Below are 27,121 nucleotides of genomic sequence, written 5' to 3' on the forward strand. Positions count from 1 at the left end.
CGTTTGTGAGGGTCGTGATGGTGAGGGCGAGTGAGGGCATGCGCTTGTCAGGGCCTTGATGGCGAGGGCGAGCGAGGGCATGTGCTCGTGAGGGCGGTGAGGGTGAGGGCGAGTGAGGGCTTGCGCTTGTGAGGGTCGTGAGGGTGAGGGCGAGTGATGTTTCACCAAAATGCCCACCTATGGGTGCCACATGACATGTCTCAGCACATCTTGGGATGAGCTCCATTAAGGGTGACATGTTGAAGTTGCAGGCTTGATGTAGTCGAGCGAATTGGCCAAAACTCTTCATCGTGTAGCTGCTGCGCAACGATGAGTCTAGTGATGTGGTGGTAGCAGGAATTGAGATAGGACCAGAGATTGACATCTCTGGTCCTACATGTCTGGTTCCTGCTGGTCTCGGATGAGAGCGTCTGCAACAGGGTTGAGAAGACCTTGGATGTGACGCATGCAGGTCGAGAACTCCGAGACGAAAACAAGATAGCTTGTTCCCCTGGCACCATAGTTCGCTCCTGAGGACAGCAATCCATAAACAAGCGACTCAAGATCGGTGCAGATAGTAAACTGACGTCCCTTTATGAAGCGTCCGAAGTGCTTGACAGTGAGGTAGATGGCATGGAGCTCGTGGCCGAATGTACTTTAACGAATATTCGCCCAACGTAACTTTCGGGAGAACAACCCGATCGGCTTGAAATCTTCCGAGTCGTCGGACAGCCGCTGCTCGAGCACAGCTCCTACAGCGATGGCAGACGCGTCTACCATTATGCAGATTGGTGTATCTGGTTGGGGATGGGCCAGAAGAGTAGCATTCGCCAAGGCTTCTTTACTCCTCAAGAACGCACCGGTGGCCTCGGTTGTCGAGGTGAGTGGTTGGGGGGCGTTCGTCTTGGATGAGAGATAATTCTCAAGAGGACGCAGGATGCCCGCGCAAGGACTGGCGGATCTTGTTTAAGCAGTAGGTCGGGGAAACTTCACCATGGAAGGAAGCGGCGTAATTCCGTCAGGTGATTTCTTGTCGGCCAAGAAGTATAAGGATGTGGTTCCGCTTTTGTTGGTGTTAATGTGATGCCGTGATCTGACTAACGGGAGAAGTGTTGTCGAGTGTGGGTGTAATGGCCTTCGATGTAGGAATATAGTTTGATAAATATCTTCCTAATCAGTCCTTGAAATCGCATTGCATCTTTGCCGGCCTCTTACGTTTCCCCTGTACTTAAAGTTCCCATCACCATAAAATTCAGCGTTTTTTATAGCGCAGTCCTCTACTCATTTTCTCCACAAACTCTCAATGAATCGAATGATCGTCCACAGCTGCCATTCGCCATGGCAGAGTTTGATGAATTTAGGGAGGACCTTGCCATTTTCCTTTGCATTGACCGGACGTACACTTGTTCGCATTATATGCACTGCGTTGTTCTGACACTCCCATGTAATGCACCATCAAGCGGCACATGAAGCATTCCCATTAATAAATACAATACAAAGTGCATCTTTTTACCGCGTGGTAAGAACATACCACCTTCAGGAACCGCCACGCCAAGTATTTCTTTTGGAAAGCGTGGAGCAGTGTTGCCAGGTCACTTAGGCGAAAATCCAGGAGGTCGGCATCAGAAATTTCAGTAGAATTCAGTAGATGTACTAAAAACAAGGGCGAAACACTCCACGGCTACCTGACTAGTGGGCCATATGATAAATAAACATGAACTATCACGATATATAGGCGATAGCATAAGTAAAATATACTTGTTATTTGGTGTACACGTTTGGTGTAAAAACGTGCTTGCACACCGTCACTCGATCACATAGTCTCGCTGATACATATTCAGTTTCTACTAAGTCACAGTGAAGTTATAGCAGCCCTTGTCTCTTATCAGTCGCTTCGTGTGCAGCAGTCCAGTGATAGTTGCTGGGGAGAGCTCTTTCGTTTTCATGAGGTTCACCCAGTGGCGTAGCCATGGGGCGGCTAGGGGGGGCTCAAGCCCCCCTACCTGCCACGGACCCACCCATGCAGATCGTGCAAATCCGAGGAGAACATAATATATGAGGGGGGGGGGGCAGTGTGACGATCGCGAAAGTTCTTGCAGTTCATGGCGTCTATCTAAGCAGCAGTCTTGAATGGTTTTCAAGGTATGAGCTTTTCAGAATACTTCCAATCTCGTGACACCACCTCAGTGTTGTACCGCTACCTGCTACCCCACAGAGAAGTAGCGCAATACTAGCGTCGCTACAAATTTGAAAAAGTAACGCGATACCGCTACCGTTACCAAATAAAAGTAACGTAAATACTATGCGGCTACTTATCCACTATTCTACCCTTCTCTATGCAACACCTTACCGTATATAGGCATACGTATGTCAAAAGTCTCTAAAGAGGGTGCATTATTTAAGTTGCCTCACATTCAGTATAAAGTATACCACTACTTACAGCCAATATATATTACTTCACATTGATCGTGACCTTGAGATTATGCGCATTTAAGACATAATTTACTGCGCATAGCGCATGTGTGCATTTAATTTTTGCTGTCAGAATGTTTGTAACACAACGCGTTTTTTCTGCAATGACAGTATTTTGTCATTGCTATCCGCGGATCCCAACCTCTTCCGTCTGCTTCCTGTCGACGGATTCATCAGTTTTCCCTGTGATCAAGTGGCGCAACTGCCATCATAAACGAGCACTGGTCGAGCCCTCAATAAGTGACTACAAGGAAGTGAAAAGATCAAATAATGGCATATTGTTTGCCCTCGGCAGGGTCAAACATAGTGCTGTTGGCATACTGCACCAAAACTTAGGTATCACAGAAATTACGACTTAGGCCCGGTTTCACCAACGCTGGTTAATTTTAAACCGATATCAAGGGTTGCTAAAACTTCAAGTTAACACTCAAGTCCTTTTTACAAACGTTAGTTGGTGACATGAGGACTGCTTCAGTGACAATAACTCTCTTTAGTGAAGCACAGTTAAGCACAGTTAAGCACAGGGCCGATGATCTCGGTTCAAATATTAATCGGCGTTGGTGAAACTGGGCGTTAATATTGTTGCCTACACTCAGTTTCCCTGGCTTCTATTACAAAGCGTTCGACTATACGAAGATCTGCGTTTAAGGCGCTTTTTCCGGGAGCATGAGTTCCTCAGGAAGGGTCTACCCGTCTGAGATTAGCTCCGTAAAGAAACTTTTAGAGAGAGAGAAAAAAGATCATGTAGCTTTTCCTTGAACATGTCAAACGCTGTCAGCAATCAATTGCTTGGAAGGGTAATCGCCTATTTAGCGCCATCAAGTTATGTGCAGAGAGCATTAATAAGCATGTTGGCGTACACAGACTCCCCAATAACATTACTTATTCATTTTGTGCGGCTCATATACCCACAGTGTAACGTATGGAATGTGAGAAAATAACTAGACCGCATTATCTCGCTAGAAACGCTTCACCTGGGGCGCAACACCTTAGACCAAAGTTGGCGATACGTTTCGAGTGTAATGAATGACTATAGCGGTATGTCATTGTGTTTCAGGTATATTTTCGTATTCCTGTTCCAAAAGAAATGACGTTCTGTTTATCTGCTCCGAACAGTGAAGCTGCAAAACACAGTTTTAAATGTGCTATCAACACGGTCACACTAGAGCCCTGGACCGGTAATCCAGAAGATGTGGGTTCGATCCCTACAGCTGGCTAACCTTTTCAGTGACTTTCATCCTTCACGGTCACACTACTTCTGCAACTGATTGTATGACGGAAACTAGCTTCGTAGCCAATATTTTGCAGTACGTTATACATACCTGTTTGTGTTTGGCCAATGTGAGCTAAAAAGTTAGGAATATAATCTGGGTTATTCTGTACGTTTTCTAACTATTCAATTGCCCTTAGCATATGGAAGGTAGTGAAATTGAGGAAGATTGTCACACTAGTTTGCGTGATTAAGAAGTAACCAAAAGGAATAACAAGAAGAAATTCTGCTTCTTCGTTATCTCACTTTTTCTCTCTGTGTTCCACGTCTTCCATATTATGAAAGGGGTAGCGGAGAAAGAGTCCGCATCTACCCGTATTTCTAGCGGAAATACTTTTTCCGTTACCAATTTAAAATGTAGCGCGATCGCTACTTCGCTAGTGAAAAAAGTACCGAATACGGTAGCGGCGCTACTAGTACCGCCGCTATGTACAACACTTCATGACGGCCTATACATGTAATCGTATTGTGGACGTCCAAATCAATTATTTGCGTTCCTTTTTTTTTTTTTTCATCTGCATTTTGCAGTGTGCACAAGTATGTGTGTGCTGTTGCACCCAGGATCAGTGGAGGGGGGCGAGTTTTCGTATCGAGCCCCCCATACTTTGGAGGTCTGGCTACGCCACTGGGTTCACCTAAGAAAATATCCGTTGCACGCACGCGCTCGAATGTGGCTAGCAGAGGAGGTTTACAACGAAACTTCCTAACGACGGAAACATAAGCTCGTCGGAACGTCTTCATGTTTGCTACGTTACCGGGTGTCCTGCGGAATATGCATACTTCTGCAGTGTATTTGCTATAAATTGTTTTACTTGGGCAGCTGCTAGCTTTTTTGAAGGTGACCGCTTGCAGATGCCACATAACGCGCAGACCCCTCACTATGTCAAAACGACGTGATTTTCTCGCTCGTACGCGGACTACGATGCAACCCGACAGTGTCAGCAAACGTGAATTGGAGTTCGCTATGTAAAATCACCCTTCAGGCGAAAAAACTGTAGATTTAAGCGCGTTTTGATCTTTTCCCAGTATTTCAGTAGACCAATTCGAAGTCCAGTAGATCTACTGAAATTTCAGTAGACCTGGCAACACTGGGGTGGAGATTTCTCCCAGCTCCTCCCGGCGTGTTGCTACATTTGATCAGCGGAGCACATTTATTGGCTCGGAAGGAGGATGGCGACGGGTCTACTGCTCTTCTTCAGACGCGGGATGGGCGGTGCCAAATACAGCCGCGAAAAGAAATGAAAACACGCAGTAATCTTTAGCGCACTGCAAAGCACGTACGGGCGCGCCCGACGCGACGCTTCTTCTCAGCCGAGGCGGCGCGGAGTACGGGACCCTCGTCGTTACAGACAGCGGGAGGAGAGGGCGCCTCGCGAGAGTGAGCCTCAGGCTACAACCTAGCTGACGCGACACGGCTACACCGAAGCTTCGAAAGTGCGTTTACGGAATACTATCGAATTCAAAAAGAATGCTCATGCTTGGCCACTCGGCGAATGACGTGACGTCGCGGACTGGCAGCAGAGGGAAGCAATTTTTCCGACCAGCGAGATTTAAAGTTCCGTTGCAGAGCAGAATCACGAGTTGTACTCGTCCTTTTAAATGAGATAGCACTCTTTAACTCTTTAACACTCTTTGGAAGCCTTGTCGAAGCCGCGTCGTGTGTTTCGCTGTAGCCTGAGGCGGAGTGTGGTCCCCTCACGACGCGACCTCACCCTTGTACGTGAGGGGGTTTGACACCAATGTCAAAGATAAGAGAGAGGGCTCAGAGCAGAGATATCACCAACCAAGTTCCACCAAACCTGCCCTGAAGAAGAAGCCGAACGAGCCCTCCGTTTGGTGGAACTTTGTTGGTGATATCTCTGCTCTGAGCCCTCTCCGTCATCTTTGAAGGAGCACTGGCGTGATTTTGGTTTTGGCTGCGGCGTGTTCTGCAACGAATAAAATGAAGAGCAAAATAGAAGAAGCCAAGCGAGCTGGTGTGTAGATGAAGCGAACAACATTTCCTTGAGTCTGAGGACGGGACAAGGGACAGCGGACACGAACTTGACAAGGAGACTCACACGGAGAAAATAACGGAGAAATGAGCTCCTGCGAAATAACGACGTGCGCAGGTGACCTGCAGCACGCGAAAGCCTCTATTCCGCACGCTGTCAAAAATCCTCCAATGTTGGAAACCGTATCGGGGAATGAGGAAACGTCGTGACGCCGCATCCGTCCCGGTCGATTCCGAAGCTCCTCGTTCTTCACCGGCAATAACGCCGAAAGTGTGACGCTGATTAGTGTAGTAGGTTATGTGCAATTTGATGTATGGTAAGGGCGGAAGACGGATTTTGACAGTATGCCGGAATTTCCTCTCTGGAAATCGGAGAAAACGTCACTCGGACAAAGCCAAACAGAGAGCGGCCATTGGCATGGACAAGTGCAGTCAGGGAGCGGCCGGCCTTTGGCGATCGGCAAGCGTGCAGGAGGGCGTTTGCAGGTCGCACAGAGTCTGTGTTCGGCTTATGGAATGTTACTTCTGGGTTAGCGTCGGACGTGTTCGTACAGCGAGGAGCGTAACACCATGTTCGACATGGTATGGTCGAGTCAGAGCTCTCACTGCTAAGCGAACGTTATTGACCGAGTAACGTTCGAGTGGGTGAGACAATTAAACATAGAACAATAAACACAACACAAGCATGACCACGTTCAGTCGCATACTGTTCTTCAACTGCCATCACTGATATGTATTTACCGAGGGCTTTCCACTTAGTGTATTGCGGTGCGAACCCGAAGCAGATGGCTCGCACACAATCGCTTGCGCTGCGCTCTCATTCGTTTGCCTGGCTTAAGTCATCAGGATGTTACTATCGCTGGGGCTTCCTTAGCTGCTGAGGGATTGCGAATCTTTGAAACTTGTTTATTTATTATGCTGGCTGTTTTTGGAAGAGAAACTTAGCCAAGTAGACTGAAGTTGTGCCGAACATTACTGAATTGGTCTCATACACACGTTTCCGGGTTCGATAGCCCCTTTAACGACGAAAGCATCGTACAATTGTGCCGCTTCTGCTGAGAAGAAGCAACGTTGCGGCGTTCGCGCTCGCTCAGTGTCTGCAGAGCGCGTCTCGCATGATGACACACACACATATGCAGTAGACAGAAGCGGTGTCTCTTGATTCACGGTTAACGTTGATGGACTGAGCAACGAATGGCCTGAGCACCCGAAATGCAGTCGTCGTTCTTCCCGTTCCGCAATGCTGTCGCATTTCGTACGCGTTTGGCAGTGCACCGAAGGGTACCGTGACTTTTTGTTCGAATATGTATCCCAGCGATTGTAATCCTAAAGGTTGGTTCATATAGCTGCGTTTAGGGTTGCGCTTGTGCTTGCGGCGAATCATCGCCATGGCAACAAAGCCCCGCTAACCGCAAACGCAGTACGTAAACGGAATAGAAGGAATTCAGCCAACTTCTACTTTCTCGAGGCAAGCATCGCAACCGCAAGCCAAGTGTTCAATAGGAGGAGAGTATAGCTCATGCGCACTCTGTGCGCGGCGGAGCTCACGGGATCTGCGGAGTTTCCGTTTCCGTCTTAGCGGGCTCGCTGTGAACGGCACTCGTTCAATGCAGGAACGTGACGCTACAATGCACTAATGTGAACGGGGACTACAAGAGCGGCAACGTGAATCTGCTCCGCGATGAAAAGCACATAAACGCAAGCTTTAGACGCAAGCGTAAAACGCAGCAATGTGAACCAGCCTTAACTTCTGACGTGACGAAGCGTTATTTTTGAGTCTCCTTTTTCTTTGGTAGGTGGCTAAAATCTCGCTTTGAACCACGGGAAGCAAATGGTATAAGATCGACAGGAATACCTTAGCAATGCGGTCCATCGTCTTATTCCACCTTGGGCTGTTGGTGTCTAATTTCACTTGGTTTTTCTTAGCAGCTCGTTGTATGACAGTCTCTGCATCCTCCACGGCGCTCATGGCGACCAGGAACCTCGGCGATTCGTCAATACAGCTAGAATGGATCGGACAAGGACCATTAAAAAAGTGTTTCCCGCAACATCCAAATATTCTTTGTTGCTATACGGGGGTCAAACTCTACTAGATATATGCGAGGTTTCCCGAGACTACGTGCGGCATTTCTTCAGCTTCGTAGAAAATATCCCAGGAACAACAGGCGCCGAAACTTTGGTAAACGACATGTGGAGGGCGTAAAAATAACACTGAGAACTTTCAGTTTCAGGATTGTTTTACAGCGTCAGCTGTATAGTGGAGACTTTTCCAAGATCGCGTCGGCGTCGTCGGCATTCGCATGTCCGCACAAAACTCTTACCGCATGTGCGCTCAGCGCTGGGGGTAAGGAAGAAAATCCTGCCAGTTTACAACCGCTATCGATGTAAAATGAGATAAAAACTTAAGTACGTCAGTTTTACGGCGTCAGTTGTGCCGTGCAGCTTCCCACAGGGCTCGTGGTAGCTGTGTGCTACTTGTCGCCTTTCATGGTCGGTTGAAAAGGTAAGGGCGTCTGTACAAAATTGTTCAATGGGCCGCTCTGTTACTGCAGATGCAACAAGTGCCAGTCCACTTTTTCTCAGCTGCACCCTCTCAGTTCAGGCAGCAGCAGTACCAGGTGTATGTACATAACTTCCAAGTGAATTAAGACGCACGAGTGCAATTCTGAAGCTGGTAAGTACGTCTCATGCTACACACCATTCGCGTTCAACGCTCTTATTTTGCATGTGTTGTAGCAAATGATTCAGTGGCATAAACCGGCAGACTGGTGCGTAATGTACACCCATAGTGCCAAGTTGGACTAATTCTCGTGACGTGTTCGTAAAATCTGTGTAATCGGACTATCTAATTGTCACCTGTTCTATCTTAACACCGAAGTCGGTATATGAGTAAGAAATATCCTGGTTTCGGCAATTATCAGTAATCCTTCGTTGTGCTTAATGATTCCTATTATTTTGTATTTGTGCTTTTACTCAGAATTATCATACTGTATTCTTAACTGGAGCAACAAAATTACGAAACACATGAGGATTGTGTTGAAACTGAGGACATTGCTTATTTTTACTGATTTCAGATTTTCAGGCATGGAGAGAAGAAATGCGCAGGATGCAGCCAAGAGTCATTGTACTAAAGGCACAGGGGTAAAAAGATCGAAAGATGGAAGTTTAAAGTGTTATTATATTTGTAACTGATCAGGTGCTTTTGAGAGGACACATCAAAGGAAATAAGGTCCATCAAATTACACGGTTCCGTCAGGCGTGGGGACACCAGCCTTGCTGATATGTCTGCAATGTTCCAAACTGGCAAGGTCTCGTTTGTCTTCCAATCTTCCTATTATGCACATGATTTTGGGGCTGTCCCACACCCCATTGACAAAAACAGAGGAAGATGCAATAGAGGCGGCCCGTGCAGGCACTTGTAAAACACTATGTTGTACTGGAATGCCCTTTTTTTACCTTCAAGAAACTATTTGTTTTTGTTAGGGAATCTATGTGACGGGTGAGTGCGCTCAGCGTACTATGCAGCTCAGTATTCGGGGTGTGCTGGATGGCACGTTTCAAAGGATCCAATTCACCTCACTACAAGGCAGTACTTGTACACCACCATGAGGGACTATAATATATGTTACGGTGAGAGGAGACACGACGACAACCAAAACAGTGTTGCCCTGTTCAGTTCTATCAGAGCCCAAACAAACAGTCCAGTGCCTTCCCTCACACACAAAGGCAAGGATGATCCTACTGTCTTTCAACGAGGAAATACTGAGTTGTTGCAAGGTGAGGATTTCTTGCTAGTTCTCATGACAGGCATGCAAAAACAGCTGTTAAGGCATTTGGGCAAAATAAAAGTGTGATGAACATAGGAGGAGCAGGAAAGCTAGCTGGTGTTGACTTGATGTTAATGCCGAAGTGTACACTTTTTACCCTGTCTCCTCTTGCACTTTGTGTATTAAATCTTCATTGCTGGTTCGTGTGTCTATGTGTTCGTCTCGTCCCGTGTTCGTCCTGTGTTTTCCCTCAAACTCAAGGCAATGTTAACATCAAAAGAAAAGTGTGCATAGATTCTACACATAGCACCACAGATGGGTCATTCAATGTGATAGTTGTGTACTGCCACTTCATACATTTTGGGTAATGGTTCAGGTGAAACACTTTACAGCAATGCATGCTCTCCTGCATTGACTTTTCAACTGAAGACAATATGCCCCATTTTGAGCTTGGTCTGGGGTATATTACAGCAGGTAAATACATTTAAGTGTGGTGACATACATACACATAACACACATAATTGGCAATTTGTATATCCTATAAAGTGCTCTGACCTGAGAAATCTTGTAGAAAAAATTGTGTTAATATTCTGCCAATAAGAAGTGGAATAAACTTTCCACTCACTGCACTAGGCAGTTTGTTTTATTCTGTGTGTTTATATCTCTCCAGTACTGAGTACTCTCTTGCAATATAACGAGACAACTGCCCCCTGACTGATTGTATTGTTTTCTTCAGCTGCAACAGATGCTTTTTACCATGAAAATACTAACATCAGTTGGCATTGCACGCATAAAGCCTTGGTGAGCTCAAAGCCGCTGTGTGTATTCTTGTGAATGATTTATCTAAGGAAATGTACACCCTTCCAACAACCACGAGCAAACTCTTCATGACTATATAACGCATAATTATTTAATTTGATTAAAGGACAAATATATTGCCATCACACCAGCTCAATTGCAGTCTTTCGTTGTCATCAAAAGTATGGTGGCCGGGGTACATGACTCTCATCAACATTCTGATAATGTAATCCACATACAATGCTCAGTCATTTTTAAATTTTTCATGCACATCAGTACGCCTTGTATATTCAAGTTTGCTTCTATCTTGTCTCATGCTAGCGTTTGATATCCGTGCGGTAGCCAGAAAATATTGTGGGAGGTTCTATGGGGACCTCCCAGATGCACTACCAAAGGTACGATCTTGGGGGTTTGAACCCGCCTGGCTATGCCCCTGTTGGCTATGCTATGCTAAACATGCTGTGACACTACTGAACAAAAATTGCCAAACAACTCCGCTTTGTCTCAACAAAGATGCCAACCACTGCAGAAATGCAAATAGGAACAACAGTTCTGGAACCTGATGTTCGAACAGCTACTGGGAATTCAGAAGATCATACTATATGCATGAAAATAACTAGCACAATCACATATGTTTGTATGTTCATGTGTCTTGTCTCAGCAACTGAGTTCCAATGTATGCTTGATTGCATTTATTTAGCATTTGTTTCAAGAGAGGCAAAAGTCCTCAAGATATTGAAAATCTATATTGTAAATCTACTCAGTATTGGCCAGTTAGATCACACAACTTGGTTGATTCATTTTATCAAGCTTTGTTTCACACCTCAAGGAAACGCTCTTCGGTAACCTCAGTGAGCCAAACACGCAGTCCAGGTTCAGTTTTCGATATTTTTACTGGTCTCGTTAGCAATACATTGTTCCAAAATACCACAAATTCCAGCTGGACACCATATCAATGAGCCTGTTGCCTTGCACTTCATCGGAGCGGCCCCCTGCTGGCTAGCAGGAAGGTATCGAATAAGAAACAGGTGACTGGCTGTTCTGTGCACCTCTCAGTGTCTGTGGCCGCTTCTGTTTGCTGCTAGGGTGTCACTCCCATAAAGACATGCAACACCCCGGTGCTCCATAAACTTTTGTCCCACTCTGTTCGAATATTGATGCACAGATGGTGTGAAGAAAGCCATAGCAGCAGGGCAGCTTTCAGAAGCAGCTTTTCAACCAGATTCCAAGAGTGTGCCAAGCAGCAGGAAATACACCCAGCCAGAGGATTTCTGTTGAATTCATGCTTAAGGACCTTCACATCTACATCATTTACTCATGAATGCAGCGCTGTCATGTGACAACACATGACAGTCCACTAATGCTTTGAACATGAATTGAGCTTTACCCTCTGGTTGGGCGTGAAACAATGAATCTTTCAACAGCTCATGACCCATTTGGGGGTCATGACCCACAGTTTGAGAAACACTGCTCTACGCATTCGTTCCAACAATAATCTGGCATCCTTCAAAAACACCATCAAACAGGACTTTTCTGCTGATACGTAGGGTGACATGCAATTACTTTTTGATTATGTGCATTTCTCTTTTGTGCAATATCTTTGCTATTTGTTTCTTATACTTGTCATGTGTTCTTGGTATTTCTGTTCCCCTCAAATTGTGTAGACATTTGCATTGACTGTGTCTTGGACTGTTCAACAGGGCTTGCCCAGTATCAGAGTATACTGTCATGAAATAACAATAAAAACATGAAAAAAAAATCATCTGAAACACATCTGTCTGACTGATTCCTCTAACAATCTCCTCACAAATGCTCGATGAATGATAGCTCATGTAACCACTCCTCTGGTTGCATGGCACAGAATATGCACCTTGAAGATGTTGTGGACAGAAACAAGCTGTAACAGGCCGAGGAAGTTTAGATGATGTGGTGAACCTATGAGTTTGTTGTTGCCTTGAATGGGCCATCATCGCTCAGAGGTAAAACTTATTTATGTTGACTACTGCCTTCAAAGTCTAACTATACTAAGGCATACTATAAATTACTATATAGTCTAACTATACTACTATAATTTTTTTGTTCTGCACTTTTCTTGGTACACCAGAGTTCACCCAAATGACTTTCTTAAGCATTTTTGCAAGAGCAGCCTTTTGGGAAGAAATAGGCAGCAAAATCTCAAATTGGAACACTGACCTTACCGAGCAGTGTTTGTTAGTTGTCGAGGTTGTGCAGTGTACAGCTTGGTACAAATGTTTACGGACCACCATGGTGTCACATTTCTCCATTGGAGTGACACCCTAGCATCAAACAAGAGCGGACGCACATACTGAGAGATAGACCCGTTTCTTATTCGATCTTTTGCTGGTAGCTGGCAGGGGGCCGCTCCGATGAAGAAAAGCGCAGTGCCGTGAACTTTTGTCTCGGGCTGAACACGCTGTTGTGTTGTACTCATACAAATTCTCAACTGCAATCTTTGGAAATTTGAAACCATTATGCCTTAACTGTCGGCTCTGATCATGAGCGAGATGGGGCCCCGGAGCATACGTCCCGTTATGTCCTGGAACTTTGCCAGTCTGGAACGTTGCAGACGAATCATCAATGCAGGTTACCCCACGCCTAACGGAACCTTATGATTTTGGGGACCTTTTTCCTTAGATGTTCTTCTCTGTAAAAGCACCCGATCAGTTACAAATATAATAACACTTTAAACTTCCATCTTTCAATCTTTTTACCCCTGTGCCTTTAGTAAAATGACTCTTGGCTGCATCCCGCATTTCTTCTCCCCATGCCTGAAAAGCTGAAATCAGTAAAAATAAGCAATGTCCTCAGTTTCAACACCATCCTCATGTGTTTCGTAATTTTGTTGCTCCAGTTAAGAATACAGTATTAGAATTCTGAGTAAAAACACAAGTATAAAATAATAGGAATCATTAAGCACAACGAAAGATTACTGATAATTGTCGAAACCACGATATTTCTTACTCATATACCGACTTCGGTGTTAAGATAGAACAGGTAGTAGTTAGACAGTCCGATTGCACAGACTGTACGAACACGCCACCCGAATTAGTCCAACTCGACACTATGGGCGTACATTACGCATCAGCCTGCCCGTTTATGCCACTGAATCATTTGCTACAACACATGCAAAATAAGGGCGTTGAATGCGAATGGTATAGGTGTACTAGTGTAACAGAGCATGAGACGTACTTACCAGAATTGCACTCGTGCGTCTTAATTCACTTGGAAGTTGTGTACCTACATTCACCTGGTGCTGCTGCTGGACTGAGAAGGTGCAGCTGAGAAAAAGTGGACTGGCACTTGTTGCATCTGTAGTAACAGAGCGGCCCATTTTACAATTTTGTACAGACGCCTTCACCTTTTGAACCGCGATCACGAAACTCGCAGGCGTTGCTGAAACGTTCCCTCACCTGTTGAACATTGACGGACGAGCCAGACATCCAGCGAGGAACTTGAACGGAATATCTGGCAAAGCTGCTTCACCACTACCACAAATCTCATCCTCAAGCCATGCTCAAGCAGCTCAAGCAAACAAACCGCTGTCTGCTAGCGCATGCGTACGCGAAGCGAGCAGACAGCAAGGCGGCGGCAACGAAAGACACGTGACATCACTTCTAGCGCATGCGCAGCGCAACTCATTTTCCTCTCCCGAAGGCCAAGTGTCTGCAGATGGTCGACACCAGAGCCGTTTATAGAGAGAGTTTGGCCATTAGGAGGAGCCGAACTTGATGCGCGTCATGCGACGTCACGGCTGACGACCTCCCTCCCTTTCTCTATTGTTGTCCCGTCGTCAGAATGTTGCCGACGCCATTTTGATACGGAGCATTGTTTACGATGCTAGCGAAGACAATTGCGTACCTCGTCCTTCGAAAGGTATTCGTCCTTGAATTCGTTCAGTTTGGCAACGAAGCCCTCCATATCACAGGCTGCTGTTGGTCATATGCCGGCGATTCCGGTAGATTACGTAAGTGCAACAAAGCACGTGTCGAACAACACGCATGCCACACCAAAATGGCGCCCACAAGATGGCTGATACGCGAATTCCGCTTGGATTCAGGCTTTTTGGGCGGCGCAACGACGACTGTGACGTCAAAACAGGCTACATCCACGCGGCGGCAAAATATCAGAAAATGGCCAAACCCTGTCTATAAACGACACTGGTCGACATGTGCTTTGTTGCGCTCAATGTAATCTGCCGGAATCGTCGGCTAATGACCCGCAGCCGCCTGTGATATAGGGGGCTTTGTTGCCAAACTGAAAGAATTTTATATGACGAAGAGCTCTCGAAAGACGAAGAACACACGTGTTTTCCCTCCTTACAACGCTCCGCACCAAAATCGCGTCGGCGGCAAGGCTGACGACGGGGCTACAATAGAGCACGGCGCGGGATGTCGTTGAGCCGCGACGTGGCACGCCGCGCTTCAAGTTCGGCACACCCTAATGGGCAAACTCTTTCCATAAACGGCTCTCGCCAATAGGATCCGCCACGGCTTGGAGATTGCAGCAGCCGTGTCCTACACAATACTCTATATTTGGTAGCCCAGTGCAGAAATTATTATAGGTGATAATAGAAAGCATTATATTGACTCACAAGGTTCCAAGGACGAGGAGCATGGTCGGTAGCATTATGATGATGTGTACGAGTTTCCAGCTGTCAATGAGAGCTGCAATCGGCCACATGGCAAGATATCCGATGCCCCATGAGAGAAAGCAGGCCAATATCATGAGGGACCGATCTTTTCTGTCCGCAACTTCGCATACTGCAAAAGGTAATTCTCGCATCGATATGTTACGGTGGACCAGACGGGAAATGACATTCATTGTTGTCCGACGAGGAACTGGCTCACGAGCAAGAGGCGTAACCCGTATCAGTTAGTTAATGCATAATATCAATTTGTAGCTTTTAATAGTTTCTTGACGCTTACGGGAATTCTAATGAAACATTATGATACTAAGCATAAAAATAAAATAAAATATATATATATTCTATAATAATAATATTATAATAATGCAATATTATAATAAATAAAATAACATAATATTATAATATTAAATAATTGTGTAGGGGTGAATACACATGTAATGCATTTGTGAAACGGTCCCTTTCGTCTACTACAGCAACTTTGCACAAGCGGAGCCTTTCTCTGTACCACTCATATACATTTTTGAACTATTGTTCTCCATTCATGATCTTAAAATAAAGTTGTTGTTTAACTATTGTTATTCCTCCACGAGCTCATTGTGCTGATAATGATGAGCACTGTCTGCCATTGTTCCGTCGACTTTACTGGAAACGAGGATTGCAAAGACAGACAGATATAAAGTGTGAACCGGGCACGAAAACCAGTCGAATTGTTTCCGCACCGAAATCAGGACCGAATTCCAAGATTGGAGTTCAAGCCCAATCTGGTACGATCTGGCAAAGCTAGATTTCTGCGCTGAAACTGGGACTAGTCGAACAAATAGCAAGCAGCCGATGAGCCCGAAGGGGAACCATAGCAAGAATGACGTCGCAAACGCGCTGCCTTTTTGCTACGTGGGCGACTCATCCTCCTATGGATACAGGGATTATCAGATTGGGCTGGAAGGGAAATGTGACTCAAAGTCAGCTGCTGCGGTCAGAAGTCATCGGCCGAACTTCGGCTTCCAGTTTGGTAGCGCGTAATAAACCTCTACCCGAGAAACGTCATCATGACGTTGGTAGACAGACTGAAACCGAAACAGATCGGAAGGGGAGAGCTGGGTTCCATGAATGGGCATTTGTTCGCAGCCTCCTATTTAAAAAAAAGTAGAACCGAAGGCCGCGTCCCTTTCAGAGACCACCGTGATCCCCTCAAGACCGTGGCTTTCGGGTGCGACCTTGTTCGCCATTAGCTTTGAACGTAGGTCAAGTCTACCAAATTCGTGGTGCTGTCGAACAGTATGACGCCATTTGTTTACAAACAGGTAGAGGTCTATTATGCACGAATGTAAGTTTGGTCCCTACATGTGTTCGGGGAGAACTATGGTGGTTTTTGATGACAGTGGTTCCCGCTTAACACTTGGACTGTTCGCAAAGCCGGCAGCACTTCTGCATGTATATCACTGAAAACACAAGCTTTGCATGAAAAGCATAAACGCGTACGACATAATATTTGAAAGGAAATACATATTTCATGGTTTCGAAAACGTTCAATGGATTTAAATACGTAGAAAAATCGTGACTACTCTGGGAGCTTACACACTTTTTCTGGACACCTAATAGGACAGCTCCTGGGGAGTGTGTGTCTCTAGGAGTGTCCCATATTTACCTGCAAATATATTGCGTACTGGAGTGTAGCACTGCAGGAGAGGAAGGCTGATCCCCAAAACCCTGTGAGAGTCTGAGGAAAACCCACTGGGAACTCCCAGTCAACACAGTTGGTGCCGGAATTCGAACCCGGATCACCTCCCGGTCTCGATGTGGAAGGCGATCATGTTAGTCTAAAAACAGTAACCACAGGGACTGGTGGGATTGTGTCCAGTCCTGTAATTGTCGCGCCAGAGTCGGGCTCGTTTTTTTGTCGGTCGTCATCTTGTGCGACTTTTGTTAACTGTGGCACCAAAAAATATGTAGACTTCGGAAAGTGATGTTTAGACAACGAAAAAATGATATCGAAAAATTTCAGCTTCGGAATTTAAAAAACGTAGGGAAAGTAACGAATTATTAGCAGCGTATTTTATTGAATTGTCTGACACTTTGACACTTTCCGATTAACGCTACAAGGCATATATAGTAGCAGTAAAACAACAGAAGTGCGTGTTATGCGTCGGAATTTTCAAATGGCAGCAAATATAAAATCGCTGCAAACTTTCGATTCTTATGAGACTACACCAGCACTGGCGCCAACACGCAGACACACCCACAGGGCTCAGCAGCCTGATGTCTATGTGTTCGACGTATCATGCAGCACGCAAGAACCACGTTTAATCATTTAAGTTTCATTTTGAGCATCGCACTTTATCCTACACTTTGTACTTACACAATATATAATCAAAAGCGGTACGGAGTGTTTAACTGTACTACGCGGTAATGTACGCCCCGCTGGCAGAGGTAGTTCTATGAAGATAATGGACCTTTTTCACACTTGCGTCGTATCCTAGCGACTGTCCAGCGAAACACGATCGGCGCGCGCCAAAGCACAGCCGGCGCCATATTGACGCCATCTGTTGAATATGTACGGAACCTTCTTCGGCGCCGTCAAGGTCACAGAGCATGCCCAGAAGCGTTGGGGAAAGGTTCATTACGAGCTTCAGAGCTGCACCAATTCACTCCCTTTTGTCACTTCCGTGCCTTATATTCCGGTATAGGGAAGTGTTATGTGGCCCAAGGTAGCCGAGCTTAGTCTCGGCAACCAGGTCAGGCAAAGGCCAAGAATGGCATTGGGGCTTAGGGTAGGGGCCGGACAAGAGCGATAAATCAAGGCTCATGCAGTGGTACATGCTGGAGTACTGCAAATATCATGCCCCAGATATCTAACTCTACAAGTTTATAACTAAGTCGATATAAACGTCCCCATACCACCACTGGACAGCCGTTTCGGCCTTCTTGGTGCGCACTCAGCAGCTGCCAATGACATCGAAGCTCCAGCTTTCTTTGTGTTCATATACAGGGCATTTTTTTATCAGTTTACGTTTTTTAAATAAAAATTTATGAGAGCGTAATAAACGTCGTTTTTACGATTGAGTTATACGGCTAAGCGGACATCTTCTCAAAGAAAGTGTGTAACTAATTACAATTCATTACTTACCTGTTTAATTAGGGGATTTCGGGCAAAAGGGAGATAGCAGAATGGGAGACAATCTTCGTTAAAAGTCAGTCATTGCACGTTTAAAAAATCCTGAAACGCGTACGTGCGTTGAAATGTCCATCGCCGAAGTTTGATATTCAAATGACTCGAAGCCGCGGCGACCGCCGGGGGAGCAGGGAGGAAAGCGCTCATTCCGCGTTAGAGGGCCACGTGAGTATAGGAGAGGCGTAGTTGATTGGAGCAGGTGGTGATCTGTTGGGCAGATCAACCGCTTTCCGGCCCTGATAAGCTTCCGTCTGCGAAGGTAATGCACTCTTCAGGCGCAATGTTTTGGTTTCGGCTCTTTTGGATAGCGAAATTCAGCTATGGATATTTTACGACACGCTCTCGTTTCAGGATTTTTGTCAGGGTAGAATGTCTTTCAGCGAGGATTGCCTCCCATTCTACAACGTCACTTTTACACGAATGTCCTAATTAAAGAGTTAAAAAATTAGTTTCGGGTCATCTTGCAGTTACATACTCTCTTCGAGGGGATGTTCGTCTGGCCGCATAACTCAACTGTAAAAACGACATCTATGCTGCTCTCATAGCTTTATGATAAAAATTGTGTGAGAGATAAAGGAAACGCCATGTATACCTGACTAAGAGCTACTCATTCACTAATAGCTGAAAGGGTTAGCGTTATTTATTCCGGTCAAGAATGGACAATAGATGGAACACGCGTGCCAATTGATTGAGAAAGACTTGCATAGAATGGTTCCAGTGTTGCAGACACTTTCCAAAGCGAAGCCGACGGTGAAGCGACATATCAGGAAGGAGGTCAGGTCGTCCACGAAGAAGAAGGCCAGATCTCCAAATACCAAGGCGAAGGCACAGATGGAAACGACTGGATAGCGACCATATCTGCACGTAACGTTGTCGTGGAGGGAGCAATTAAACGTAGAAGGACAAACACAACACAAGCGCCGTAACGCTCAGTGGCATACTTCAGTTCAGTATCAATATGTAAGTGTTTTTCAAGAATTACTATTGCAGAAAATATTCGCGAAGAGCTTCAGGATGAGAGCCGCCGATATTTCGAACTCAGTCCCATCTGTATGCACTGTAAGAAAAATGGAGTGATTTTACTCCTTCTGGGGACTAAACCGTCAACCGTGATATGTCGAGTGATATAAAGCCTTGCGACATGCATAGGGCACAATTTTGCGAGAAATAACCTCGAGAAATAACCCTCTGTTGCTCTAACCCTCGGGTGCTTTTAGCAAAACCGCCATCTCGTCGCGGTCACACGTCATAGGCAACGTAGTTTTGAGGTCATGTGACTTTTTTTATATGTCGTTTTAGCTCTTGCCGACATATTCCCGTTGGCATAAAGTCAAGAGATGAACGTATTTTACCAACGTAAACTATACTATGCTTCTTCCATAAAAAAAAAAAAACGTTAAGACGTCTGATGAAAGTGTGTGTGTCATTTTACCGAATAGCGCGAAAGGTTTTGATGTGTGCAATTTGTTTCCCAGAAAAAAAAAAAAAAAACTCACATAAACATGGCTCCGCCTGTTCACCCTTAACGCGCCACTCCGGGTAAAACAAGGTATGATGCACGTCACCGATGACTTTACAGGGGGAACTCGTTCTGGTCCGCCGGTCAGTGGGGGTCAGCGCCTTGTCCCTTTGCCGCCGTAAACCAGTTTTGCCAGTTCTCATGGAGAATTGGGGATAGAAGGAGCGACCGAATCATGACCGAGCCAGGAGCAATGCTTTTTCAGAACCCCGAACAGCCGAGTAGCAGACAGCATTTCTCTGGACCAGTCAGCGGGCGTGATCCTTGTAGCGTCAGCGCGAGATCCCAGGCAGATCACAGGCTGGTACTGCTCTCCACCGCCGTTGCGCACGGTCGCTTTTTGCGGCGTACGTTAAATTCACTTTCTGCGATAATTATGACTCTGTGGTGTGAATTACTTCGCATGGTGCATCTTACTGGCCTGCTTAACGGTTTTATAGGAAGAAAACAGGGTGTGAAAAATGACTTCTATACTACTTTAAGTACATGGCATCGGCTCAGTGCATCTTACCGCGAGGTCGTCTTCACATGTTTGGAAGTGGTCAACAGTACGAGCCCTCAAGTACAAAACTGTGCCTTTTACTGCGAGATTATATGATCAAAATAATTACCGGGATCGAAATACGTCCAAAACGGCGAACAGATTGAGCTAACGCGTTGTTTACAAACGGTTTGGCCACCGATCACCGGCGCGGACATCTTTAAGGTCACGTGTGCGGTGACGTTTGCTCTGACGTGTGACCATGACCTGTCCAGACTGCATTGCGTTCGCGCAGCACAATTTACTCTATGGAGAAATGCATTGGGTGGCACCCCTGTGATTGGCTATAGGAGAGCGAAATGTCCCCCATCTACAGCGCCTGGAATGCGGTGTTGCTATACGTTGGAACGTGGTGACGTGACCCCGTTCCAGGGATGGAGAGAGTCATCAGGTTTATGCCTTATGAATGGCATTGTTTCGTGGCAAAGACGCTTGCTAGAGGTAAATGAATTCCATATTTGGATATCGTGAGCCACGTTCTTTCATGGAGCATAATAACTGGAAATAATCGTCGAGCTGTTTAGTGTTGCCAGATTTTGTTACTCTGCGCCAAATTGGCTAATTTCTGACTGTCGTGGCGCCGAAATTCAGGCGACGGCGACTTTGCTAGTTTGTGGCTTCTTTGATACTTCTTCACACTGCATTTGAGACTCCTGTGCACTTATATCGATATAGCTTTCACCGTGCACCACAGAATGCCGAAGTGCGCACAGTCCGTTCATTCTTGTTTCCCTTGACAAGTGGCCTTCTCTCAGTCGGCACGATGTTCTTCGGCCTATTTTGTTTGTATGCTGGCGTTCTCTTTGAAGAGACCTTCATTAAATATATGATGCCAATACAGGGTGTCTCAGTTAAATCCCCGGGCTACATAAGTCGCGACCCGGTGCCCCAATCGAAGAACGTTCTTTTTTAAAAGTATCTGTCCGATGCCACCTACAAGCTGGGCCCCGCGCGAATGAGTGGAAGGTAGTCATTATTTAAATAAAAATTCAAATGAGTTTCCTAAAAACATAACTGCTAAAGCACGGCGCCGTTGGCATTAAAATGGGTACTGCCAGTTTTGGGACCTTCGGTGGACACCTTTTAGAGAAAAATCTGCCACTGAAGCGGGTCATTAGTTGCAGTAGCGAAATTGTTTTGGTTTACATATTTTTGTCGCGGCTGGTCGCGGTGAAGCACAAAAGGACGCTCTTCCCTATCCACTAATGAATTACGTGTTCTTGAGCTTACTTCGCAACGGGGAGTGCTGAAGAAAAAGTGGAAAGCATGTGATATCAAGGTATTTTGTTATTAACTGTGTTCCGTCCGTGCGATCATAACAGAGAGAGGGCGCATATCAGTCAGATAAGCGGGGTGTGGGACTGACGAAGTCTGTCTGACGCTGTTAGTTTTCCTTCGGCACTCCCCGTTGCGAAGTAAGCTCACGAACAGGTAATTCATCGGTGGATAAGGGAGCGGAAGAGTGTCCTTTTGCGCTTCACCGCGACCAGCCGCGGCAAAGATATGTAAATCAAAACCAATTAATTACTGGAACTAATGACCCGCTTCGGTGGCAGATTTTTCTCTAAAAGGTGCCCACCAAAGGTCCCAAAACGGGTAGTACCCATTTTAATGCCAACGGCGCCCTGCTGTAGAAGTTATGTTTTCACGAAACTCATTTGAATTTTTATTTAAATAATGACTGCCTCCCACTCATTCGCACGGTGCGCAGCTTGTAGGTGGTATCAGACAGATACTTTTAAAAAAGAACGTTCTTTGATTGGTGCACCCGTTCGCGAATTATTTAGCCCGGGGATTTAACTGAGACACTCTGTATAACCACTGGCTCCAGAACTGGCTATGTAAAAGGGAAACAGGCTACAGTTTTCGGTACTTTCTCGTTGCGCGTTGGTGACTTTTTAGAGTTTCGACCTGGCAACCCTGTATGGCATACAGATGGGGACTATGTCAAAAAATTATAATTATGACAGATTATACGGTTAACGGCAGTTATCTGCGGGGGACTTTGCCACGTACAATTTTCTAAAAATTTAATTGAACGAATCTGCTCGAATTGAACTCTGTAAATGTGCTAAGCTACATTAACGTTTTGTTATCAGACACATGAGGCGCACGGCGAATTTTCCCAAATCCATCGCGCCAGGAAGTGCAATGGTGGCAGGTGGTGGAAGCTTAAGCCGCACTCAGCTCTGCGCCAGGAGAAGCACATGGACTTGCCCCTTTAGTTTCCCTTTCGTAGTTCAGTTTAGTTTCCATGCTTGTGTCGATTGAACACCACCAAGGTTACAACAGCATAGATATTTCCTTCAACAGTTTCTTTCTCAAAGTAACTACTGTGAGGAGGCAACAGAACCAGGGCCAACGTTTTGTTCCGACGCTTCCTTCTCTCACCTGACGGAGCACTGACTCTTACCCAGGCTGCAGTAGCACTTCTCAAGCAACCATATTCCCAACAAGTCACCATTACACTTGGTAGCGTATTTCGTAGTGGTTTGGATAAACTTGCAATGCGCTTCCTGATTCTCAGGAGGGAACGCTACTTACACTAAGCAAATTTCCTCATTCAAATAAAGAAGTTAAACTTATTTTAATTACAATTCGATCAAATTGCTTGTAAGTTCCAAAAGGTCCCAATAGATCTATACTGTTCAGAGCCGTTCCGAAATTTAGGTTAGTTCCCAACCTAGCCGTTACATACTCTCTGGAGCGCAGGGTCCGCGTGGAATACAACGCCCATCTTGAAACTCCTGCATAACTGACATCTGGTGCTGGCATAGCCTTTTTTTTTAAGAAAATAAAAAGAAAATATGTACTCGCTACCCTGTATGTCGTGAACATGTCGCTAAGAACGTAGTTATTTCGTAATTTTTCACATAGTAACGCTGACGAAATTGAGATTATGCATGTCATGACGCAAAGGTGTTTCAGTTCAGTCAAGAGCAAGTAGTCGCGAGAATTCTGACATAATGGGTTCATTACATGCAGCTTCATCTCGTAAATAATTGGACTGGCACCTAGGTGGAGTGAACCTAGCATTTGCCAAATTCTGGCGCGAATCTTCAGTTTACCATCTGGCGTACCGTATAGCGGTCAGGATGATCGCCTTCCACACAGAGACTCGGAGGTGAAGTGGGTTGGAATCCGGCACCTGCTGTGCTGTCTAAGGTTTTCCCTGGGTTTTTCGACAGGCTTTCCAGACGAATATCGGCAGAATTTCCCTTGAATTTGGCCAAAGACGCATACGAACCCCCTGTCCCCCTCTCCTTCCACCTGTCATCTGTCAACATCTGTACGCCGGTATAGCTGCAGTTGCTTCGCGGCCCTAACACAGAATTAGGAATACAATTTTCGGTTGTATTTTCGTCCTAGATAGTCGGTTATGGGATGCGCTAAATAATTTGTTCTCATGTGTGAAATACTTCCTCATCAAATGTCGAGCGCAACTATACCACATTATCATGCATGTGAAGAGTATTCGAAGTGTTTGACCTAACTACTTCTACAGGATATTATTTTTGCACAATCTAATAATGTCACTAGCCGATTTCTAATGTAGCTGCGTACCCTACGGCTTTATGCTTTCTGTATTTCTTGTATTAGGAGACTTATTGATGCCGATACGTATTGATCGATTATCTTTCCAGTATGCAAACGTTTGTCATCTTCGGTAACGACATAGCTGGTTTCGAGTAGTTCCATTTGCAGACGAGTATGGCATCTAATATCACTTTTCTCTACAAAACAAGTCCTTCGGTAGTTCACATTTTCCCCTGAGACTGAAATCGACCTTTGTACAGAGGAAGACGTGTCAGTGGGAAGCATATCTTAAAGTAGCAGCGGGGTGACATTTAACATGGCTCGAACCCCTTTCATGCGTCAAGCTGTCGATCAGGAGCGACCATGCAAAAAAATGTCGCTCTGCGATGTATTTTCACTGTACAATCAAATTTACGAAAACAGTCTGAGAAAGCATCCGCGGACGGCAGACACGATGCTCGAGTAACGTAGCAAAGCCCCTTGCCTTTTTTCTTTGTTTCCTTCACCTCAGCTCACGGGGCGCTTGTACCTGCTTGAGCTATGCCGCTGCAGGTCACAAGTCACGTGCCCGGGGACCACGTTACGTCACGACGATATCTCGTTCTCCGATACATTTTTTTCCGATACATTTTTTTTTTTGTGCGGAACAGAGGACCTCGCGCGCGATCACCTCACTCATAGGTCACCTCATAGGTCACAGATAGGTCACCTCACTCATTTTATTCGTTTCAGCACATGCCGCAGCGAAAGAAAAAAAAAGGGGGGGGGGGAGGGTCACCGCAGTGGTCATTTGAGTAAGCATTGCAGTTGGCGACTCGCAGTCGCATTGTCCATGTGATGACTACCTTCTTGCTCTATTACATTCAAGGGTGTTTTTTCACCTTCTTGCCACGTGACCAGTGAAACCCAATCCATTTTGAACGCCGAGTGATTCAAAAATTTTTACTCGCAACCCGTGAGTAATTTTCGAATTTCTACAACAATTTCTACAGCAACTGCAACACGAGCTGGCCAAACGTTACGAGCTGCCATTGACTAAGCCAATGGAGCCGCATACATTACTCAACAGTTACGTCGTCTGTGTGTATCGTATGCCTTCCGTTGGCCAAGTAGAGCCACCAACCATGGAAACTTAACCACACGAGTAGTTGGGTCAGATTAACTAGTGCCACATATTAATTTCAAACAGAGAGCTCTACTTCTAGAAGACTCGTAGATAGAATGTGTCCTTACACATCCGCTGTCTTCGCCATGACTGTATCCGAGGTAAGGCAGCCAGCGAAGAAAACTGCGTCGATGAGTTTTGCCGCCCAATCTCTCTCGCACACCAGTTGGAACTGAAACATAATTTGTTAGATTCAGAAGACGACCAGAAATGGGAACGGCATTTACAGGACACCCAGTGGTGCTCTGTGTCTTGGTCTGCTCCCGTCACCCCTTGTAGTGCTTGCTTTCGACTATTCAAAGGATGGGCACCTAAGACGTTGCCCATTTCGTTTACACCACTATTTGAAGAGACATTCTGGACATAAACCAAGCCCTGTCATGTGCTGCTTCATGATGCTCAGCATCACCGTTCAAAATATTTCAAGAAAATTCGTAGCATATCATGATAATTGAACTTATGATCCCGTGACGTCGCTGTCAATGAAGCCATCAGTCAAGCCACTGATTCGTTACAAAGCGTGCTGATTACGTTCTATGCTATCTCTTTTCAGTCCTCAAATTGCGCAAAGGACGCTTTGAGTGTCGTTTAGGTCAGATGTATTTTATGGAACATGCAGTTGAAGTGAGCGCGTATTATTTTAGCGGAATCTGGATGCTCGATTCTTCCGATTCCAAGCTTTCATTGCAGACAAGAATAATTGTACAGAAGTTCTGTTATTGCAATTGAAGCAAACAGAATGCGGGATCTGCAACAATAGCTCGCGTAGTGTTCATGCGTAAACGTGCTACAAAATCATATCTTTACATGCCTACAAAAATAGTAGTCGTAGTGCTGAAAGATGAAATGAAAATGTGATTGTCCCTTCTATGTTGTTCCAGCCTCAGAACATCAGTTCTCTCATAGTAGTAGTGCGATTATATTGACGCAGTCCACCCCGATTCCTATTCCACAATAGTAGCTGATGCAATCTGGTAATAGTTTCTTTGCGAGATCATTTACTTCATTACAAGCGTGTGAATTGACTCATCGTACGTACGCCAGAGAGTACTGCTTCCTTCATGGAGGCAACTATATGATTACCAGTGCGTCTGCAGTCGATTTATGAATTAAGGTCTCGTAGCTGTGCTGAAAGATCTCATCACATGTCTCCAACATTGACAGCAAACATGCATCCTGCCACAACTTTACCGGCTCCGTCGGTCAGCTTCGAACCAGTAACCTTGGAATCGGCAGGCGGACACGTTATCAAATTATCAACCCAGGGTAGTGTACATATTACCCTTTCATTCCATAAGAAAAGGATAACACTTAGCGCACGTACAATCACTTCATCTTACCGCAGCCCGTAAGGAGTTCTTCTTCTTGAACACCCACTGGCTGCAGTGCACTACGGTTCCATTTGCGACTACTATGTGACATCTATTCCTTGATCCATGAGCCTGGAGGCTCATGTTCTTCCATTCTTCTTCCGACACGTTAACAGACCCTGCCTCCACGCACCAATAGTCCATGTCAGAGAGTAAAGGTCTCTCCACTAGAGTATGAAGCGACATCACAAAATATACCAGGGACGTAAAACGAAAGATGTGCTGTTGAAATGGACCGGAAATGCCATAGACAGCCCTTAACTCCCTCTCAAATAACGGCGATGGACTCGATGAAGGGGAACCCGCGCACTGTAACGTCTCAGTACTTGACATGGCGCCGAAGACTAAGCAGAACGTTCCATTCCTTTTCCTCTTCTTTCAACTATGGATAATATCAGCACGCTGTTGAGTTGCATCACTAGCATTTATATCACACATTTTATATCACTAGCGCGTCTTTTACTTTTTGTTTACTGCCATACCCAGCAAAGGTAATCAGTCCGCGTAGTCCCGAAAGAAAATTTCCCCTTGCGTTAATCATTATTTATTCGTTTTCTGTGCGACGTTTACTATCAATCGATCAATAATACTGTACCCCCTGTAATCAATACTGTACCTCCAAATTAATCAACTGTTTCCTGCCTTCGATTTAATATGGCTCGAAAACGCTGAGGAAGTTGATGCTTCTGTGAAATGAACTGCTCGATAAACGATTTGATAAAGCTCTTGATAAGTGCATATCGATCTGCGTATTATGCAAAACAATTATGATAGCGGAAGTATTTTCTAGGGTTTTGTGTTGTGTGTGTCAGATACCCGGAAATCGAACATCCACGTGGCTAGCCGGTGGAGCGAAGGTGTCCGGTGCACACAGG

The 27,121-nt window shown here is 45.5% G+C and overlaps 1 protein-coding gene across 1 annotated transcript in view; it reads right to left on the reverse strand.

Annotated features, from left to right (window-relative positions):
• The window catches only part of LOC135401539 (solute carrier family 22 member 3-like), a 67,766-nt gene extending 41,195 nt beyond the window's left edge, over positions 1-26,571 (reverse strand). The window contains exons 1-5 of the mRNA XM_064634008.1: positions 26,217-26,571; positions 24,945-25,048; positions 18,818-18,972; positions 14,892-15,060; positions 7,570-7,717 (exon numbers count right to left, since the gene is read on the reverse strand). Coding sequence (XP_064490078.1) covers positions 7,570-7,717; positions 14,892-15,060; positions 18,818-18,972; positions 24,945-25,048; positions 26,217-26,432 — 792 coding nt within the window. The 5' untranslated portion in view covers positions 26,433-26,571. The remainder of the gene's footprint in view (positions 1-7,569; positions 7,718-14,891; positions 15,061-18,817; positions 18,973-24,944; positions 25,049-26,216) is intronic.
• Positions 26,572-27,121: the final 550 nt, after the last annotated feature.

The sequence above is a fragment of the Ornithodoros turicata genome, chromosome 1, assembly GCF_037126465.1.
Source record: "Ornithodoros turicata isolate Travis chromosome 1, ASM3712646v1, whole genome shotgun sequence".
NCBI lineage: Eukaryota > Metazoa > Arthropoda > Arachnida > Ixodida > Argasidae > Ornithodoros > Ornithodoros turicata.